This window comes from Balaenoptera borealis (assembly GCF_965194805.1).
Source record: "Balaenoptera borealis genome assembly, chromosome: X".
Taxonomy (NCBI): domain Eukaryota; kingdom Metazoa; phylum Chordata; class Mammalia; order Artiodactyla; family Balaenopteridae; genus Balaenoptera; species Balaenoptera borealis.
Genome location: NC_138881.1, coordinates 113889557 through 113907972, shown reverse-complemented (window position 1 = coordinate 113907972; position 18416 = coordinate 113889557). Strand labels below are relative to the sequence as shown.

The 18416-nt window shown below is 42.3% G+C and overlaps 1 protein-coding gene across 6 annotated transcripts in view; it reads right to left on the bottom strand.

Moving 5' to 3' along the window:
* Window positions 1–18416, bottom strand: part of VGLL1 (vestigial like family member 1) — a 569192-nt gene that overhangs the window by 514282 nt on the left and 36494 nt on the right. For 4 of the 6 annotated variants that reach the window (XM_082377971.1, XM_082377972.1, XM_082377970.1 and 1 more), the window contains one exon: window positions 4008–12574. In XM_082377971.1, the coding sequence (XP_082234097.1) occupies window positions 12405–12574 (170 nt within the window). In that variant the 3' untranslated portion in view covers window positions 4008–12404. Of the gene's footprint in view, window positions 1–4007; window positions 12575–18416 lie in introns of those variants that run through there. The other 2 variants (XM_082377969.1, XM_082377974.1) reach the window with 2 other exon arrangements.

The window sequence follows — 18416 nt, the reverse complement described above, 5'->3', positions numbered from 1 at the left end:
TCATGGAGGCCAAAAGGAAATAACACAACATTTTTCAAGTGCAGAAAATACTTGTCAATCAAAAATTCTGTATCCAGAGAAATTATCCTTCAGGAACAAAGGAGAAATCAAGCCATTCCCAGATTAAGGAGAACTAAGAGAATTTGCCACTAGCAAACCTTCCCTGAAAGAGTAGCTAAATAAAGGTCTCTAAAGAGAAAGGAAATACCAAAAGAAGGCAGGAATCTTCAGGAAGGAAAGAAGAACATGGAATGGGTAAAAATAGAAGTAAACATTATAGACTATACTTCACCACATGAATTTCTTTAATTATATTTTATGACTGAAGCAAATGATATAACACTACCTGATATGGAGCTCAGTGCATGCAGAGAAAATATTTAAGACAATTATATTTGAAAAGCGAGGAGGGTAAAGAGACCTAAATGGAATTTAAATTTCTGTACTTCACTCAAAGTAGTAAAATGTCAACATTAGTAGTAAAATGTCAACAAAGTAGTAAAATATCACCTATATTAGTAGGTGATAATTTATGTATGTGTGGTAATACCTATAGCAACCACTAAAAAAACTGTACAAAATATCACCAATATTAGTAGGTGATAATTTATGTATGTGTGTGGTAATACCTATAGCAACCACTAGAAAAACTATACAAAGCAATATGCTCAAAAGCATTATAAATAAATAAAGTGGAATTCTAAAAATTGTTCAAGTAACCCACAGGAAGAAAAGAAGAAAGAAAAAGAAGAACAAGAAATAGGGAACAAACATAAAACAAATATTGAAACAACAGACTTAAGCCCTAACAATTCAATTATTACTTTAAATGTAAATAGCCTAAATTCAGCAATTAAAAGACAGAGATTAGCAGAATAGATTTTTTTAAATGACCTAGCTATATGTTTTCTATAAGCAATAATCTACAAATATAACAATATAGTCAATTTGAAAGTAAAATGATGGAAAAAGATATACCTTGCAAACATTAATCAAAAGAAAGCAGAAGTAGCAATATTAATATCAGATAAAGTAAATTTCAGAGCAAGGAAAATTACCAGAGACAAAGAAGGATATTACATAATAATAAAAGGGTCAATCCATGGAGAAAACCAGCAAAAAACACAGCTGAAAAGTATGTGAGCAAAATCTATAGATATGAAGGAGGACTAGACAAATCCATAATAATAGTTGGAGACTTCAATACCCCACTCTTAACAATTGATAGAACTGCTAGACAGATAATCAGCAAGGATATAGACAATGTTAACTCAATTAACCAACAGGATCTAATTGACATATATAGAACATTACAACTAATCACAGCAGAATACAGTTTTTTTTTTCAAGCACTCATGGGACGTTCAACAATATAACTATATCCTGGGTCATAAAAAACAAAACAAAAGAAAACAAAAAACCCTTAACAAACTTAAAAGAATTAAAATCATACAGCGTATGTTCTTTGGCCAATATCAAACTAGAAATCAATAACAAAGATAAAAGTGAAATCTCCAAACACTTGGAAACTAAGCAACATACTTAATAATCCATGAGTCAAAGAGACAGTCTCAAAGGAAATTTAAAAAAACACATAAAACTGAATGAAAATGAAAATACAATGTAGCAACATATATGGGATGGATCTAAAGCAGTGGTGAGAGGGAAATTTACATCACTAAATGCTTACATTGGAAAAGGAAAAAAGTCTCAAATCAGTAAGCTAATCTTTTTAAGAACCTAGAAAAAGAAGAGCAAGATAAATCCAAAGAAAGCAGAAGGAAGCACATAATAATAAGAGCAGAAATCAATGACATTGAAAATGGAATCAATAGGAAAAACTAATGAAACAAAAAGCTGGTTCTTTGAAAAAACTCAATAAAATTGATAAACCTCTAGCAAATTTGAAAAGGTACAAAGAGAGAAGACACAAATAGCCAGCATCAGGAGTAAAATAAAAATACCACAGCAGGTCCTGCAATCATGAAAAGGATAATAAAGGAATACTACAAACCACTTTATGGTCCTAATTTCACATGCAGGAACTTGTACACAAATGTTCATAGCACCTTTATTTCTAATAGTCCCAAACTGGAAACTACCCATATGTCCTTCAGTGGGTGAATGGTTAAACAAACTGTGGTAAATCCATACTGTGGAATACAACTCAGCAATACAAAGGAATGCACCACTGATATATGCAACAACTTGGATGAGTCTCAAGGGAATTATGCTGAGGGAGAAAAAGCCAATCTAAAAAGAATACTGTATAAGTCCATTTATATAACATTCTCAGAATGACAAAACTATAATGATAGTTATAGAGAACAGACTTGTGGTTGCCAGGGATGGAGAGAGAGGATTGGTGTGGCTATAATAGTGTAACACAAGAGAGTTTTGTGGTAATTGCATAGTTGAGCATCTCGATTGTGGTGATGGTTATACAAACCTTCACATGTGATAAAATTGCATGGAGTCTTACCCCCACACTCATACACACACACACACACACACACACACACACACACACACACACACACACACAGAAACACACAGAAACACAAGAGTGTATGTATGTAACTAGTAGAACTTGAATATGATCTCTGGATTTTACCAGTAGCAATTTCTTGACTTTGATATTGTGCTATAGCTGTGTAAGATGTTAACTTTGGGGGAAGCTAGGGGAAGGCTGCTCAGGACTTCCTTGTGTATTTCTTTGCAACCTCCTGTGAATTTATAATTATTTCAACATAAACCATTATAAAAAACATTTGTACCAAGTGAGAGACTCCATATATGAAGTCCTTCGTCAACTGAGAAGGGCTGCATACATGCCTATTATTAGTGCTATTATTACTCATCTACCTTCCTGGTCCCAGCTTTTCTCCATGTACAACAGCCCCAAAGAGTATTGCCAAAATAAGCAGTTTTGCGCATTGTAGTCACTCCATGGGAAACCAAAATCCTTTTGCTAACCTAGCTGAAGCTTACAGTCCTCTATCAGGCTGCCTCCCCCTAGTCCTTCTTTGCTTCAAGACAGAGCATTTCTGGTCAGGCCATAAAACATGTTTTTATTAACACAGTAAGAAGCACTTCAATAAGGGTGAGCCTCACGTGTAGTCAGAATAAGAGTTAACAAGAGCACCAGCATCCTCAACTTCAGAGAGTATATATGTATACAATTGTATATGTATAACAGGTGTGATGTTTGTCATTAATTTATAGGAATCCAGACATAATAAGGACACTCTGCTCCCCTGCTTTGGAAATCAGCTTATTATGACTTCAAATATTTCCCACTTTACCTGGCCTCAGTTAAGAACACAGGCACTGACATAAGGTAAATGTAGGTCTAAATCCCAGCTCTGACACTTACAGGCTGTGAGAATATGGGCCATTTGTGTTGAATTCGCTAAGCCTCATTTCCTCATCTGTAAAGTGAGGTCTTAATCACAATTACCCAGATGGTTGCTGGCATGAGCCAATGAGATTTTGAAAAATAGCTCAGCATGACACCTTCTGGCATACAGTAAAAACTTAATACACAGGAGTAGTTGTAGTAGTGATAATTATTATTATTATCATTATTATGATTCTTATTTCACCACCCACCTCTCGTGGTGGCCAAGACCTAGAACCTGTGGTTTTAGATGTCACTCCTTATTGTAATTCTGAGTGAGGCTGGTTCTTTCTTTCTGCACCCTCTCAAAAACTTTTGAGAAAATCTTCAGGTTTCAAGTAAACCTTTACTTCTTTGGGGTCTACATTGTGGTTTTCACTGAGTTTCATTCTGATATTTAGATTCAGCCAAAGGTAGAGTTCAAAGTGAAATTTAAAGAGGAAATATTCTTTTATGCAACTATAACTGAAAAAAGTTTCTGCAAAATGGAAAGTGCTGAGTTTTGGGCAAATTTGAGGTCAGTTTGCTTTCTTAGTCCAGACAACTCTGCCTGTACTGGTGGTGCCATAAGCGTGCAAGAGAGAAATGGCTGTAGGAAGAGAAGAGGCCCTTTCTCTATCCAGTAGTTATCCTGGATATAACGGAGAGATGGTTGTAGGAAAGGTAAAATGGGACCCTGTCCAGAGGCTCAGTGTCTGCTGGATGTTTCATCACCTTTAGGCAGTTGCTCTTAGTCAGAGGCAATGTTTGACTGAGGCTGCAGTGGGCAGGGGTCAATGCAAGGGCCTCCTCTCCAACTTCCCAGATGGAAAGTGTCGGGGAGAGGGAAATTTCTTCCTCTCCCTCACTTGAGTTCTTATGGCTGGACTAATAATAAAATTGACACAAGACAAATTAACAGGAGAAAGAGAAACAAATTTCAGTTCATGAGCACAGAGGTCTCATAGAAATGGAACCTGGGAAGTGGCCAAAGCAGGCAACTTTTCTACTTTTTAGACAATGAAACAATAAATTTGTAAGGAATTGACAGGACAAAGAAATGTAGATTTGGGGTGCTCAATTAGAGAAGAATCTAAACAGAGTATGAGCTTGAGGTAGTCAATGAAAGAAGTAACAAGGTTTGTTTCTACAGTCTTCTTGGCCTGAATTCCCCATCTCTGGTGATAAGCATTCACCTTTCACATGATATTTATTTCCTGCTTTCAAGGAGACAGAAAGGAGGTCAGAGTGTCCCTCTTACATTGACCATTTCTTAACTAACTTTAATTCAAAATAATCAATATGCCACTGTGACATTTTAGGGGTTGACCTGCCTTGAGTCCCAACAGAAGTAACTGTGCAAACACAATAGAACTGTCAAAAGCACATGATATCTTCTACGTAAAGTATGAAACATAGGCCAACAGTGTAACTAGTTCTACAGCACTATAAAAATAATTTTTGCAATAGACTGAATGTGTCTCCCCCAAATTCATACATTGAAATCCTAACCCCCCAGTGTGAGGGTATTTGGAGGTGGGGCGTTTGGAAAGTGACTAAGTCCATGTAGGTGGAGCCCTCACGAGTGGGATTAGTGCCCTTTAAAAGAGACCCAGAGAGCTCCATTGCCCCTTCTACCATGTGAGGACACAGCAAGAAGACGCTGTCTATGAACCAAGAATCAGGCTCTCACCAGACACTGAATCTGTTGGTGTCTTGATTTTGAACTTCCCAGCCTCCATAAATCTGAGAAATAAATTTCTGTTGTTTAAGCCACCCAGTCTATGGTAATTTGTTATAGCAGCCTGAACAGACTAAGACAGTCGTTTGTGAAGATAGAAAATTAAAACTTGAAAATTTGATAATGTCATACTTAAGTAATCAGCACTCACACAACCTGTTAGTCATACCATTCCCATGACTAAGGCAATGCATTTACCAATGAAAATTCCTTTCTGGGGTGCCTTCTGGGTATAGTGCTATAGACACACACATTTTAAATGTCAGGCTAAACAGCATTTTGTCTGGAGCAGCCAAGAAATAAACCCCTGGGTGAATGGAAGATCCAGGAACATCTGTTCAGGGAAAATAACTGAGCATTCTGGTTGAAGGATCTTGGGGATATAAAATACGTTTGGAGGATTATTCTTTGACATTGTTTCTGAGTTTTAATTTTTCAATTTCCAGGCAGATTTTGGAATGCATTGCCTGATAAGGGAATTAGGAAGAAAAACAAAAGTACCAGATAAGCCTCCCTCATCCCAGCTAAAGGCATACTCTTGAGTGGTTTTTTAAAAAAAGTATTTATTTATTTACTTACTTGGCTATGCTGGGTCTTAGTTGCTGCATGCGGGATCTAGTTCCCTGATAAGGGATGGAAGCTGGGCCCCCTGCATTGGGAGCGCAGAGTCTTAACCACTGGACCACCAGAAAAGTCCCCTCCTGAGTCTTTTCAATATCACTTCTTTCTCTGACCTTTCCTCCAGTCTCATTAGGTTGGGGCCTTATGGGATCTGTAGGAGAGAAATATTTGCCACCCCAAGATGTCTCTTTGGCATGCGGATTATTTCGAGCTGAAAACAATCAAGGTCCAAAAAAGACTCAGGAAGAAGCTTTGGCCTTCCCCCTGACTGCCTAAAGAGTGTAGATAGAGGACCAGTTCCAGGCAGGAAGCTACCATCATTGGTAACTATAGTGAGAACTAGGTGTGTAGACAGGGAGGAACCCAGCAAAGTCTGTTATAATTACTCTCTGTGTCCCATTGTCTCTGCAAGAAGCAGCAAACATTTTTTTTTTTTTTTTTACCAAATATGTTCTTTTCCATCTCCATGTGAATTGTCTTTCTCCCCTTTGAAGCCCCAAAGCACTACCGTGAGTATCCTCTTTTGTCTTTAGCTGAAGTTTGGTATTAAAGGTGTGGGTTTAGTCCATTTTGGGAGTTAGTTTTCCTGGGTCTTTCCCATGTATACATGTTCTTAAACTTTGTTTGATTTTCTCCTGTTAATCTGTCTCATGTCAATTTAATTCTTAGACCAGCCAGAAGAACCTAGAAGAATCTAAAAGGGTAGAGGAAAATTTCTTCCTCTCCAGTAAATCTCACAGTCTCTCATACCTTTCCCTCAGAGTGCACATCACACTTAGAATTAGATAACAAGTCATGTAATTGTGAGTGTAGTGCTTTTCTTCTCCTGCTAGACTATACACTCTATGAGGACAGGCCCTGTGTCCAGTTTGGTCACTGCTTCTGGGACTCCTAGCTCACAACCTGGAACATTGTGGATGCTCAGTAAATATTTCTGAGTTAATCCAATTTCCCCACCATCCTTGATCTGAACTAGCTTGAAGAACTTCTGTGCCTTGCAAACAAGAAACTTGAATAGAATGCAAAAGAATCAATGAAAACTCAAAGTCTCTGAGAAAGCTTAGCCCAGGTTTCTTTCCAAGAGTTTATTTGCAAAGGGATTCCTTCTGTTTTTAATGAAGGGCCCACATTTCACTCCCAGAGGCTTGGATAACTAGATCTGTTTCCTCTTCTCAGCCGTGGAGTAAAGTGTTACACTACTCCTTCTTTCCTCACCTCCATTCTAGTTTCATTTCTAGGTTGCTAATCTGACCTTTAGTTTTTTTGTTCTTTTTTTTTTTAAAGTCACCAAATGCAAAGAGAAAGTAGGTATTTTCCCCAGGTCTTATTACCAAAGTGAGACCACATCATTTCTTAGAGTCTTTGTAGTTAGAGACCCATTTGCTGTTCAAAGTTCCTGCTCCCCATACAAGTGCCAGAAGGGGATCCATCCTTATCCCAAAGCCAGTTTTCCTCAGAAAAGTTAGGCTGAGATGTTTATATGAATGTAGATTATTGAGAAGAGAATGGTGTGGTTTAAAATTTGCTCAGGAGGGACATCCTTGGTCGTGCAGTGGTTAAGAATCTGCTTGCCAATGCAGGGAACACGGGTTCGGGCCCTGGTCCGTGAAGATCCCACATGCTGCAGAGCAACTAAGCCCGTGTGCCACAACTACTGAGCCCGTATGCCACAACTACTGAAGCCCACGTGCGTAGAGACCATGCTCCACAACAAGAGAAGCCACCGCAATGAGAAGCCTGTGCACTGCAATGAAGAGTAGCCCCCACTCACTGAAACTAGAGGAAGCCCGCGCGCAGCGATGAAGACCCAACGCAGCCAAAAATAAATAAATTAATAAATAAATTTTAAAAAATTTGCTCAGGAAACCCAAGGACTTAGCAAATGCCAGACTTTTGAATATAGGACTTAGGAATTGCTCCCCCAAATGACAGATTTGCTCCCATTTAGTTCAGAATTTAACAAATGCACCGGGCTTCCTTGGTGGTGCAGTGGTTGAGAATCTGCCTGCCAATGCAGGGGACACGGGTTCGAGCCCTGGTCTGAGAAGATCCCACATGCCGCGGAGCAACTAGACCCGTGAGCCACAATTACTGAGCCTGCGTGTCTGGAGCCTGTGCTCCGCAACAAGAGAGGCTGCAATAATGAGAGGCCCGCGCACCGCGATGAAGAGTGGCCCCTGCTCGCCACAACTAGAGAAAGCCCTCGCACAGAAACGAAGACCCAACACAGCCATAAATAAATAAATAAATAAACACAAAAGTTAAAAAAAAAAAAACCAAAAAACAAATGCACCCAATTTCCTTCTCTACCTGCCCCAACCCCTATAGTATTTAGGCAAAACTTGGAAGCCTGCCGTCAGGCCTGTTGTAAAGCAAAGCCCTGTAATGGATGGGAGGCTGTCCTAGAAACTAAGGCCCCCTCATACCCACAAGGCAACATATCAAGAATTACATAAGCTCTAAAGAGACTGAGGCACTTCTTGAGAACTCCTTTTAAAAAGAATTATTACTCTCTACTCTTATGTGGAATATGTGGGCAACATATTTTAATATATAAGCAGACATTGCTTTTCTACCTCAGTTTCCAAGAGACATGGCCACTCCTAATGATCTTTTGATCTCAGCTTAAGATGCCACATCACCTCCTCCAGGAAGCCTTCCTTCACCCCCACCAAGAAAGTATCTTCCTCTGTGCTTCCAAAGCAGCCCCAGCAGAGCACTTGACTGCTCACCTCCTTCTGTCTGTTTCCTCTTTTGTCTCTCCCACTGGACTTAGATCCCCTGAAGGCAAGAACACATCTTTTCCGGTCAATCATTCTGCCCTCTCTTGCTTCTGGATCTTCACTCCTAATTATCCTTCAGGGCTTTTGCTTAAGCCCTGCCTCCTGTGTGAAGCCTCCTCCACACTCTTCCACCCTAGATGGAAATCCTACAGCCATGTGGCCTCCTGCATTTACTGAAACCACATATTTGCTAATCTATCTCCAGTGGTGTGCTGGTAAATGGTTAATAACTGGTTTTCTGAAAAAATATTCCTGGTTGATAGTGATTGCTGATTTCCATAGTATAAATGCCCCTACCGTGGTCGATTTCAAGCTGCCAGTGTGAGGTCACTCAATGCCTACTCGGGAAGAATGGCTGGCTATGCAGCATCGTGCAGACACAGTGGATATGGAGAGAGCCTCAAGAGCGCAGGTACTCATAAAAGGCACAAAAAATGATTAGGAACTGATGAGCTTTGACTATTTATTTATTTTTATTTTATTTATTTTTGCTGCATTGGGTCTTTGTTGCTGCGCGCAGGCTTTCTATAGTTGCGGCGAGCGGGGGCTACTCTTCATTGTGGTGCACAGGCTTCTCATTGCAGGGGCTTCTCTTGTTGTGGAGCATGGGCTCTAAAGCACAGGCTCAGTAGTTGTGGCACACGGGCTCAGTAGTTGTGGCTCGCGGGCTCTAGAGTGCAGGCTCAGTAGTTGTGGCGCACAGGCTTAGTTGCTCCGCGGCATGTGGGATCTTCCCAGACCAGGGCTCGAACCCGTGTCCCCTGCATTGGCAGGCAGATTCTTAACCACTGCGCCACCAGGGAAGCCCACTTTGAGTATTTATTAGCTTTGTTTTAACTGTATTTGCTTTAATTGTAAGTTTACATAATTTAATTTTTAATAGCAGTGTGTTTAACAATCGGTTTGCAAAATTTCTGACTGTTTATCCACACTCCCGAGCCAGCACATCATTCTCTGTCTCCCAGACTAGGCTGTCAGCTCCTTGAGGACTGAGACCAGGACCATCTTGTCCTCACCGTACCTCCTGCCCCGCAGCTCAGAGGAGACACTCACCCACGTTCACTGGAGGTAGCCAGGCGAATCCAACCTTTGGTTCCCCCATCGAAGAAGTCCAGAGAGAGCTCGGTGTGCTCTTTAACCACAAAGGTGTTGGGAAGGAAGAGATTTCCCTCTACCCTTGTAGGTTCTTCTGGCTGGCCTAAAAATTAAACTGACACGAGACAGATTAACAGGAAAAAATCACACAAAGTTTAAGAACGTGTATACATGGGAGAGCCCCAGGAAAACTGAGTAACTCCGAAAATGGACAAAACCCTCACCTTAAATACCAACTTCAGCTAAAGATAAAAGAGGATGTTGGGGGTAGGGGTTTGGGACTTCAAAAGGGCGGGAAGGCAATTGACATAGAGATGGAAAAGCAAACGTTTGGTAAATAAATGTTTGCCGGGCCAGACAGAGACAGTGGGACACAGAGTGGACTCTGATCTCTAGGTCCTCTTCCCCCAACCCCCTGCCCCCAGCCCATGTTCTCTGCAGATGTCTCCGCTGATAGCTTTATTCTGGGAACAGGCCCTCTGTGTACATTCTTTTAGGCACTTAGGGGGAAGGTGACAATTTCTTCCTGAGTCTTTCAGGCCTTGATTGTTTTCAGCTCGAAATAATCCGCATGCCAAAGAGACATCTTGGGGTGGCAAGTTTTGCTCCCCTACAAAGGTCACTTGGCAAATGCTCTAGAGGAAGCCTTCCGACCTCCGCTAAGAACAAGGTCAGATCTCTGTTATATATAACACCTCACGACCAGCTTCCTACCCGCTGAGCTAACATGAGGCTGAGGGGCGAGCACCAGCTTTCTTCCTAAGGAAGCAAGCAAGATAGTACAGGTCTGATCTTAATGCCAACTTCACACCAAATCCCGTACAGCAAAAGAGAATTCTTGCCTTTCCAAGCCTCAGACACCGATCCAATTATTTCAAGACCCATTAGAATTCACAGAATTCCAACCCAATGGGAGAATTTAGACATTTCCCTGAGGTTTCTTGGAATGGTTTTGACTACCCCAGAGCACCAGGCCGGCCATCAGCAGGATAGAACCACAGAAATAGTCACAGTATGTTTCAGGCCAAATCCAAGTCATAGTAAGTGTGAAATAAAATTCATATTTATGGTAAAATGAGAAAAATTTAAACATAAAAATTCTTCTCTGCCCTTTGGCCTCCTCTCTCCCCCTACTGTGCACTGTGTATCTGCATTATGCATTGACCAAACCTCCTGCATTTAGAGGAAGACCTGCTCAACCATAAAGATCAACATTCTCCCAGCATCAACAAGGCAACTCCTTAAAGAACATTCCTGGGCTTCCCTGGTGATGCAGTGGTTAAGAATCCGCCTGCCAATGCAGGGGACACGGGTTCGAGCCCTGGTCCCAGAAGATCCCACATGCCGCAGAGCAACTAAGCCCATGCGCCACAACTACTGAGCCTGCACTCTAGAGCCCACCAGCCGCAACTACTGAAGCCCGCGCGCCTAGAGCCCGTGCTCCGCAACAAGAGAAGCCACCACAACGAGAAGCCCGCACACCGCAACAAAGACCCAACACAGCCAAAAATAAATTAATAAATTTATTTTTTTAAAAAGATAACATTCCTTCTTGATCTTGTAAAGGGTCACATGACCCACCACAAAGGTGCTTAAATCTGGATTACGTAAACTGTCAATAATAAGTCATTTGATGTACAGCCCTCTGTCTCAAAAAACGTATATAAATTGTGGCTTGACTTCTAACGGGTGGAACAGTCCTCAGAGCTTTCTGAGATGCTCTTCCCAGGTTATAATCCTCAAATTTGGCTCGAAGAAAATTTTCCAATTCTTTCTTAGATTGACTGATTAATTTTTCGTCGACATAAGCCTACCTTTCAGGCACTGGTGGAACCTTCTGGAAAAGAACTTTTAATAATCATAGCAATATCTAACACACAATGGGTGCTTCGTACCTCTGTGCCAAGCACCATGTAAGGCCATCCTCACAGTCTAATTAATGAGGCCTCACATAAAGACCTCAACTGGTGGCGCCCTCATCTAAATTGTCTGGGGCTGCTCCCAATCCAGTGAGATCAGACTGTGGTTGGGATCAAAAGGTTCTGCTTCATTAAGTGTCAGAACGTTGTCGTGGCTCTCTAAGAAATCACAGTTGGGGGGAAATGTCTCTCAGGGGCTATTTTCCTTTTTGCCAAGATGGTGTCATTCAAACTGGCAGGAGAGGGACTTCTCTGGTGGCCCAGTGGTTGAGACTCCGCACTCCAAATGCAGGGGGCCCCGGTTCGATCCCTGGTCGGGGAACTAGATCCCGCATGCCGCAACGAAGATCCCACGTGCAGCAACTAAGACCCAGCGCAGCCAAAATAAACAAGCAAATAAATAAATAAATATTTTTAAAAAACTGGCAGGAGATGTGGCTTCCTCATTAATGTGCCCAAGTCACCTTGACTCACTCCAGTGAGAAGCACAGCAGGAAGACATCCCGCAGGCTCAGCTTTGCCCCTGTCTGACATCCGTTCAGAGAGCTGAAATCCGTTGGCTTTTCAGGGCAGTGGGTGACACTACCCACGGTCCTTACAGATCTTCAATAGATTGACATTTCACATCATTTGAATAAATCAAAGTGACAGAGGTGCATTAAGTTGCTGAGTTGGGGAGAAGATCATAGAGAAGTGAAAAAGACATTTTCATTTTCTTGCTGATGAGCGAAATAAGTAAATTTTGAAAAGGAAGTGAGAAGCTTTGTGGGAGGAACCTTCTCAGGGAGAGAGCTGCAGTGGTACCTCTGTCTTGGCCAGTAATAAACTGCTGAGGAAATGTCTCAAAACCACCTACCATGTGCACCCTAAAACCCAACGTGTAGAATCCACATTCTCCCTGGAAACAACAGAGCCCTGATTAGGTAAATCCTGACCTTGGAATACACACTCTCAGTGTCACATGGGAAATTGAATCTGGTTTCCTCTAAGTGAAACTTGAGCTTTGGTCCTCCGTGGCTGTTAATCTTTATTTTTCCTGCAAAAAGAAAAAGTAGTTTTTCTACCATTGGTGAAAACACAGGGTATAGGCGCTCTTCTATTTCTATGCAGAAACAACCTAACTCAGCTTCCAAGCTGCTTTTTTTCAAAAGGAGTTTCAATGGAAGCAACCTAAATGTCCATCAACAGAGGAGTGGATGAAGAACATGTGGCACATATATGCAATGGAATATTACTCAGCCATAAAAAAGAACAAAATAATGCCATTTGCAGCAACATGGATGGACATAGAGATTATCATACTAAGTAAGTTAGAGAAAGACAAATATCATATGATATCACTCATGTGGAATCTAAAAATATGGTACAAATGGACTTATTTACAAGATAGAAATAGAGTCACAGATGTAGAAAACAAACTTATGGTTACCAGGGGGGAAAGGGGGGAGAGATGAATTGGGAAATTGGGATTAACATAGACACACTACTATATATAAAAAAGATAACTAATAAGAACCTACTGTATAGCACAGGGAGCTCTACTCAATACTCTGTAATGGTTTATATGGGAAAAGAGTGGATATATGTATATGTATAACTGATTCACTTTGCTGTACAGCAGAAACTAATACAACATTGTAAATCAACTATACTCCAATAAAAATGAAAAACAAAATACAGCAACAACAACAACAAAAGGATTTTTAAGAATTCAGTGAGTGAAAAGAAAAAGCAAGCAAACAAAAACCCCAAGTGGCCCTGCAATTTGAGTCAGAAGTTGAAAAACACAATTGTGAGGCCTCATTCAGGAAGGAAGATCTTTTCATGCTAATCAACTACTAATTATAAAATAGGTGAGAGCAGGCGCTGTGAGGGACTAAAAAGGAGGGGGGGCGGGTGGTACTACTTCAGCATTTAGTCACCCTGGACTGGAAAGTGGGCGTTGTAAGATCTGGCACCAAACCCCAGCGAGTCACTCTGTAGCGTGGGTTTCTCGCACTTTGGACTTTCAGTTTGGACACCACTGGGTGGGGGAACTAAAGTCATTGTAAGACCAAGTTATCACATTGCCGATGTCCACTGCCCAGAACCAAGTCAAGGGGAGGGGATTTGTGGTCTAGGAAGTAAACGGAAGGAAAGTGGTCTCAGTGCTGTCTGCATATTAGAATCGCCTGGAGAGCTTTTAAAACTCTGTGTCCAGGCTGCACTCCACGTGAATTAAATCAGAATCTCTGGGAGGAAGACTCAGGAATCAGTTTTTTTAAGCTGGTTAATTAATCAATTAATTAATTAATAAGTTACTGTTGATTGATTGATTTACTTATAGGTATCGGTATTTTTTTTAAAACTCCTTAGGTGATTTCAAGGTGCAGCCAAGATTGAGAATCATGAATTAAACAGCAATAAAGCATAGCTAAAATAATAAAGTATTCTAATGTGTGCATAGTCTGTGTTTTTTCAAATGATGCTTTCTCTTATAGTTGGCATGCAAATGGGCGATTAGTGTTAGTATTGGTATCTCGTTTCAGTATTGAAATACGTGTAAAGTGAATACCTAATCAAGGGGCCAAGTCTGGGGCCTGATGTTGAGCAGACAGTAGGCTGGCAAGGCTGATGCCCTCCTCAGAGAGATGGGCTCCTTTGAGCTCATGGGCTTGGCACTTGGTGTGGCTGGCCAATCAGTTGCTACCAAGTGATCAAGGTGGGGCCAAGGTCTGAGAGGCAGGCAGGCAGGTGGATCTGGGATTCGAGCGGAGACAGTGTGGAGAGGCATTAAACATGGAAGCCCCCGAGATGGGATGGCGCACTAGAACAGACTCAGAGACGGATGTAGCTTCCTTCTGCCCCACGCTAGAGTTCTTTATTCAGGCTCAGGCGGTGGCCACCCTTCTCTTTGGCGGGGGTTTTGGAGTTTGAGGGGAAGGATCTGCTAGGGCATGTGCTTCCGGGTAGGTCTGAGTTAGTTTCATGTTCATTGTGTTCTGGTCAACAGCCACCTATCTGATTGAGGACAAAGTTTCGAGGTGCCTAAGATTCTCCTGGCTAGGAGAGCTGTGTGCTGATGTGGTGGGACTGGGTACACCGGGCCATGCCTCCAGGTTGGAGTCCTTGCTGCCTTCAGGGTCTGATTGTTAAGATGGCACCCAGTAAATATTGTATTGCAACTCATTTGAAGACATTCATTCACCTGACAACTCTTCATAGAGTGCCTGATAAATTTCAGGTGCTTGTGAGAGAGGACTGAATCAGCTAAGCGGGGCTAGGGGATGGGGGTGAGGGTGTCCCAGTCTTCTGGGGAAGACAGCTCCAACAGGGCTCAATGAGCCCACAGAACAGGAGGGACATGATATAGTAAGAGTTCCCAGAGGTACTGAATCTTAAAGAACGAGTAGGCACTCCCTAGGTGAAGAGAGTGAGGAAGGACATTCTAGGCAGAGGAGACAGAGAAGGAAAAGCATGTTTCTATTGGAGATCACATGCAGATCACTGTAGCTGGGGTGTTAAGTGCTTAGTTGTGCGAACTAAAGGAGAAGGAGGGATCAGGAATGACTCCCCAAGAGATTTGACCGTCATACATTGCTGATGGGGTTGTAAAATGGCAGGGGGGAATGGGGAGTGACTAGTAATGGATAAGAGTGTTGTTAAATGATGCAGAGAAAACAGGTGACAGAATACAGTGGTTTTTTTTTTGGCTGCACCTTCCGGCTTGCAGGATCTTAGTTCCCCGACCAGGGATCGAACCCACGCCCTCAGAGCTAAAGCATGGAATCCTAACCGCTGGACCGCCAGGGAAATCCTGGCAAAACACATTTCAGAGGGACTGGTGCCTGTGGGACCTCTGGGTACTGATGTCCAGTAGCCGGGTAGATGGTGAGTCTCAAGCTCCTGGGAGAGGTCTTGGTAGGAGATGGTGATTTTGGAGTCATCAACTTGGTCATCAATGGTCATTGATGTTATGGGAAAGGATTCCATCACTGAGGAAGAGGCTGTGGTGTGTGAGGGCTGTAGGCCAAGGAAAGATCCCTGGAAAACACTAACATTTAGGGGATGGTAGAGAAAGAAGAGCTCATGCAGGAGCCAAAAGAGGAGGCTCAGGAAGATTTGAGGAGAAGCAGCCAAGTGCGAGGACGGATTGTCATGGGATCCCAGAGCATTGAGATAGAAGGTCCAGTTTAAATACTATTATATAATTAAGTCGTTGCCCACATTCCTAGTACCAGCCCATACTGACCCTGTTTTGCCTGTATGGGTAAGATGAATTTTGTGCAATGATCAATTCTCTGTAATTAAAAAGTTCTCTTTAAGAAGAGAATGTTTTCAACAGGAACACTTTTTAATTCTTTTCTTCCCCCGCTTTTGCTACAAAATGCATTTACAGGCAGACCTCGGATATACTGTGGGTTTGACTCCAGACCATGGTAATAAAGCGAATATCGCAATAAAGTGGGTCACATGAATTTTTTCGTTTCCCAGTGCATATAAAATTTATGTTTACACTAGATCGTAGTCTATTAAGTGTGCAGTAACATTATGTCTGAAAAAACAATGTACATGCCTTAATTTAAAAATACCTTATTGCTAAAAATGCTAACCATCATCTGAGCCTTCACGAGCCATAGTACTGATACTAACATCAAAGATCACTGATCACAGATCACCATAACAAATAGAATAATAATGAAAAAGTTTGAAATATTGAGAGAATTACCAAAATGGGACGGAGACATGAAGTGAACATATGCTGTTGGAAAAATGGCGCCGATAGACTTGCTCGATGCAGGGTTGCCACAAACCTTCAATTTGCAAAAAAAACCCAGTATCTGCAAAGCACGGTAAAGTGAAGCACAATAAAACGAGGTCTGCCTGTATTTACAGCCGGATAAAATTCTCCGACTGCATATATGGTACATATTATAAGGTCCTTCTTTGATACATGTCCTGATAATAAGAGGCATTTCTAATTATTAAAATGTCTACCAATAAATAAGCCACAAGGATATATTGTACAGCACAGGAAATATAGCCAATATTTTATAATAACTTTAAATGGAGTATAATCTATAAAAATTTTGAATCATTGTGTGTACACCTGAAGCTAACATAATATTGTAAATCAACTATACCTCAATAAAAATTTTAAAAAATACATAGCAAACAAATATCTTTGTCTCTTAAAATATAATTTAATTAAACTGCTAATGTATAAGCCATACGACTGGTCACTGACCTGGGTGGCTTGCGACCCTTCACTGATGAGTCCAGAGCAATATCAACACATCACCCGACAATGAGAATGTTTTTTAACAAGAACATTATAAAAGTCTCTTTTACGAGTCCTGGTCCCTGGTCCCGTTTCCCCCCTGCCCCTGCCCCTAGAAAGACAGAGGTCATCTCTCCAGGGCAGAATTAGTCCCTCCACCCTCTGCAGCCCCGTTATTCCTGCAGGTCCTCTTGGAGACAAGAGGAAGAGGTGTAGTCCCCGGAAGACTGAAAAATGAGCTGTCAGGGTGGGCTCGTCACACGTGCCCCAAGTTGTCTGCCTCACGTGTTGACAGTGATATTGAGAGTTGACGTTTATTAAGTGCTAACTATATGGCTGGCATAAGCCTTTACTCATTTAGTCCTCAAAATAACCTTGCAAGTACAGTTATTCTTCCCACTTCAAAGATGAGGGAAACAAGGCAAAGAGAAGTAAAGTGACTTGCCTGCCGCTGTCTAGCTAGAGCATGGTAGGGCTCTAAGAGCACTTGGCCTTAACCAAGATCTACCGACCTCTCAGGAAGCAGCAGCAGGTAGCAGTGCGGTGCAGGAGTAAAGGGAGTGGATTTGAAGTCAGCCAGTCAAGTCCAAGCTCTGTAATCTAACAGCAGGCTGTGCTACATTTGGCTACTTATGCACCCTCTCTGAGCCTGGGTTTCGTAATCTATATCATGGGGATATTAATACTAGCTCTGCGAACCTCACCGGTTTGTTGTGATGATCAATTGAGATGTGTACTAAGCGAATGCTTAAAACGATAAAGCTCTGTGCAGACGCAAGTAGGTGGTACTATTATTTTCCCAGAACCTCTTTTGGCAGTGGACACAAAGTAGGAGCCTAGCACCGCTGAGGGGGGGGAACTCAGGGATCCTGATCCACGCTCTCTGGCGACACTAACTGTACTTTTTTTTGTCCGCACCATGCGGCACGTGGGATCTAATTCCCCCACCAGGGATGGAACCCGCGCCCCCTGCATTGGAAGCCCAGAGTCAACCACTGGACTGCCAGGGAAGTCCCTAACTGCACTTTATTGTAACTCTCTGTTTGGATATCTGTCTGGGACTTGTCATCTCTGTCTCCACAGCACCTGGCTCAGTACCTGGACCTGAGAGGCGCCTGGTACCGGGTACTAGTTTCTGGGGGTAACAGTGGGAGCGGCAATAGGAGGAGAGGCCCCAGCAGCAGCACTTTGAAGGAATGACTTCAAAGTCATTCCTTCAAAGGAATGACTACATTCCTACCGCACCAGCCTGTGGCCAGCAGAGGGCAGCAGAGACCCTAGGCCCAGACCGTGTCGGCGCAAGCCCGGGTACCCGGCCAGTCTCCGTGCAGCTCTGACATTGCATGGCATTTGGCCTCTCTCCCAAGGGGTAGAAATTGCGCTCCGTTTGACTAAAATGTTTTCCCAAACCTTAGCAGTTTGCAAATTTCGGCCTGAAACTAGGGCAACAGGAGTCGTTTTAGTCACCGAGGCCATTCCCAAAATTTGCTAAGCCATTGCATCCATGAGGCCTGAAACTCTCCAGGGAGGGACCGGTGGCGCTTCCCACTTCCTTCCCACAGAGCTCAATGCGTTTGACAAATGATATTATCGAATTTGGAAAGAGTTCCTGGCTTTA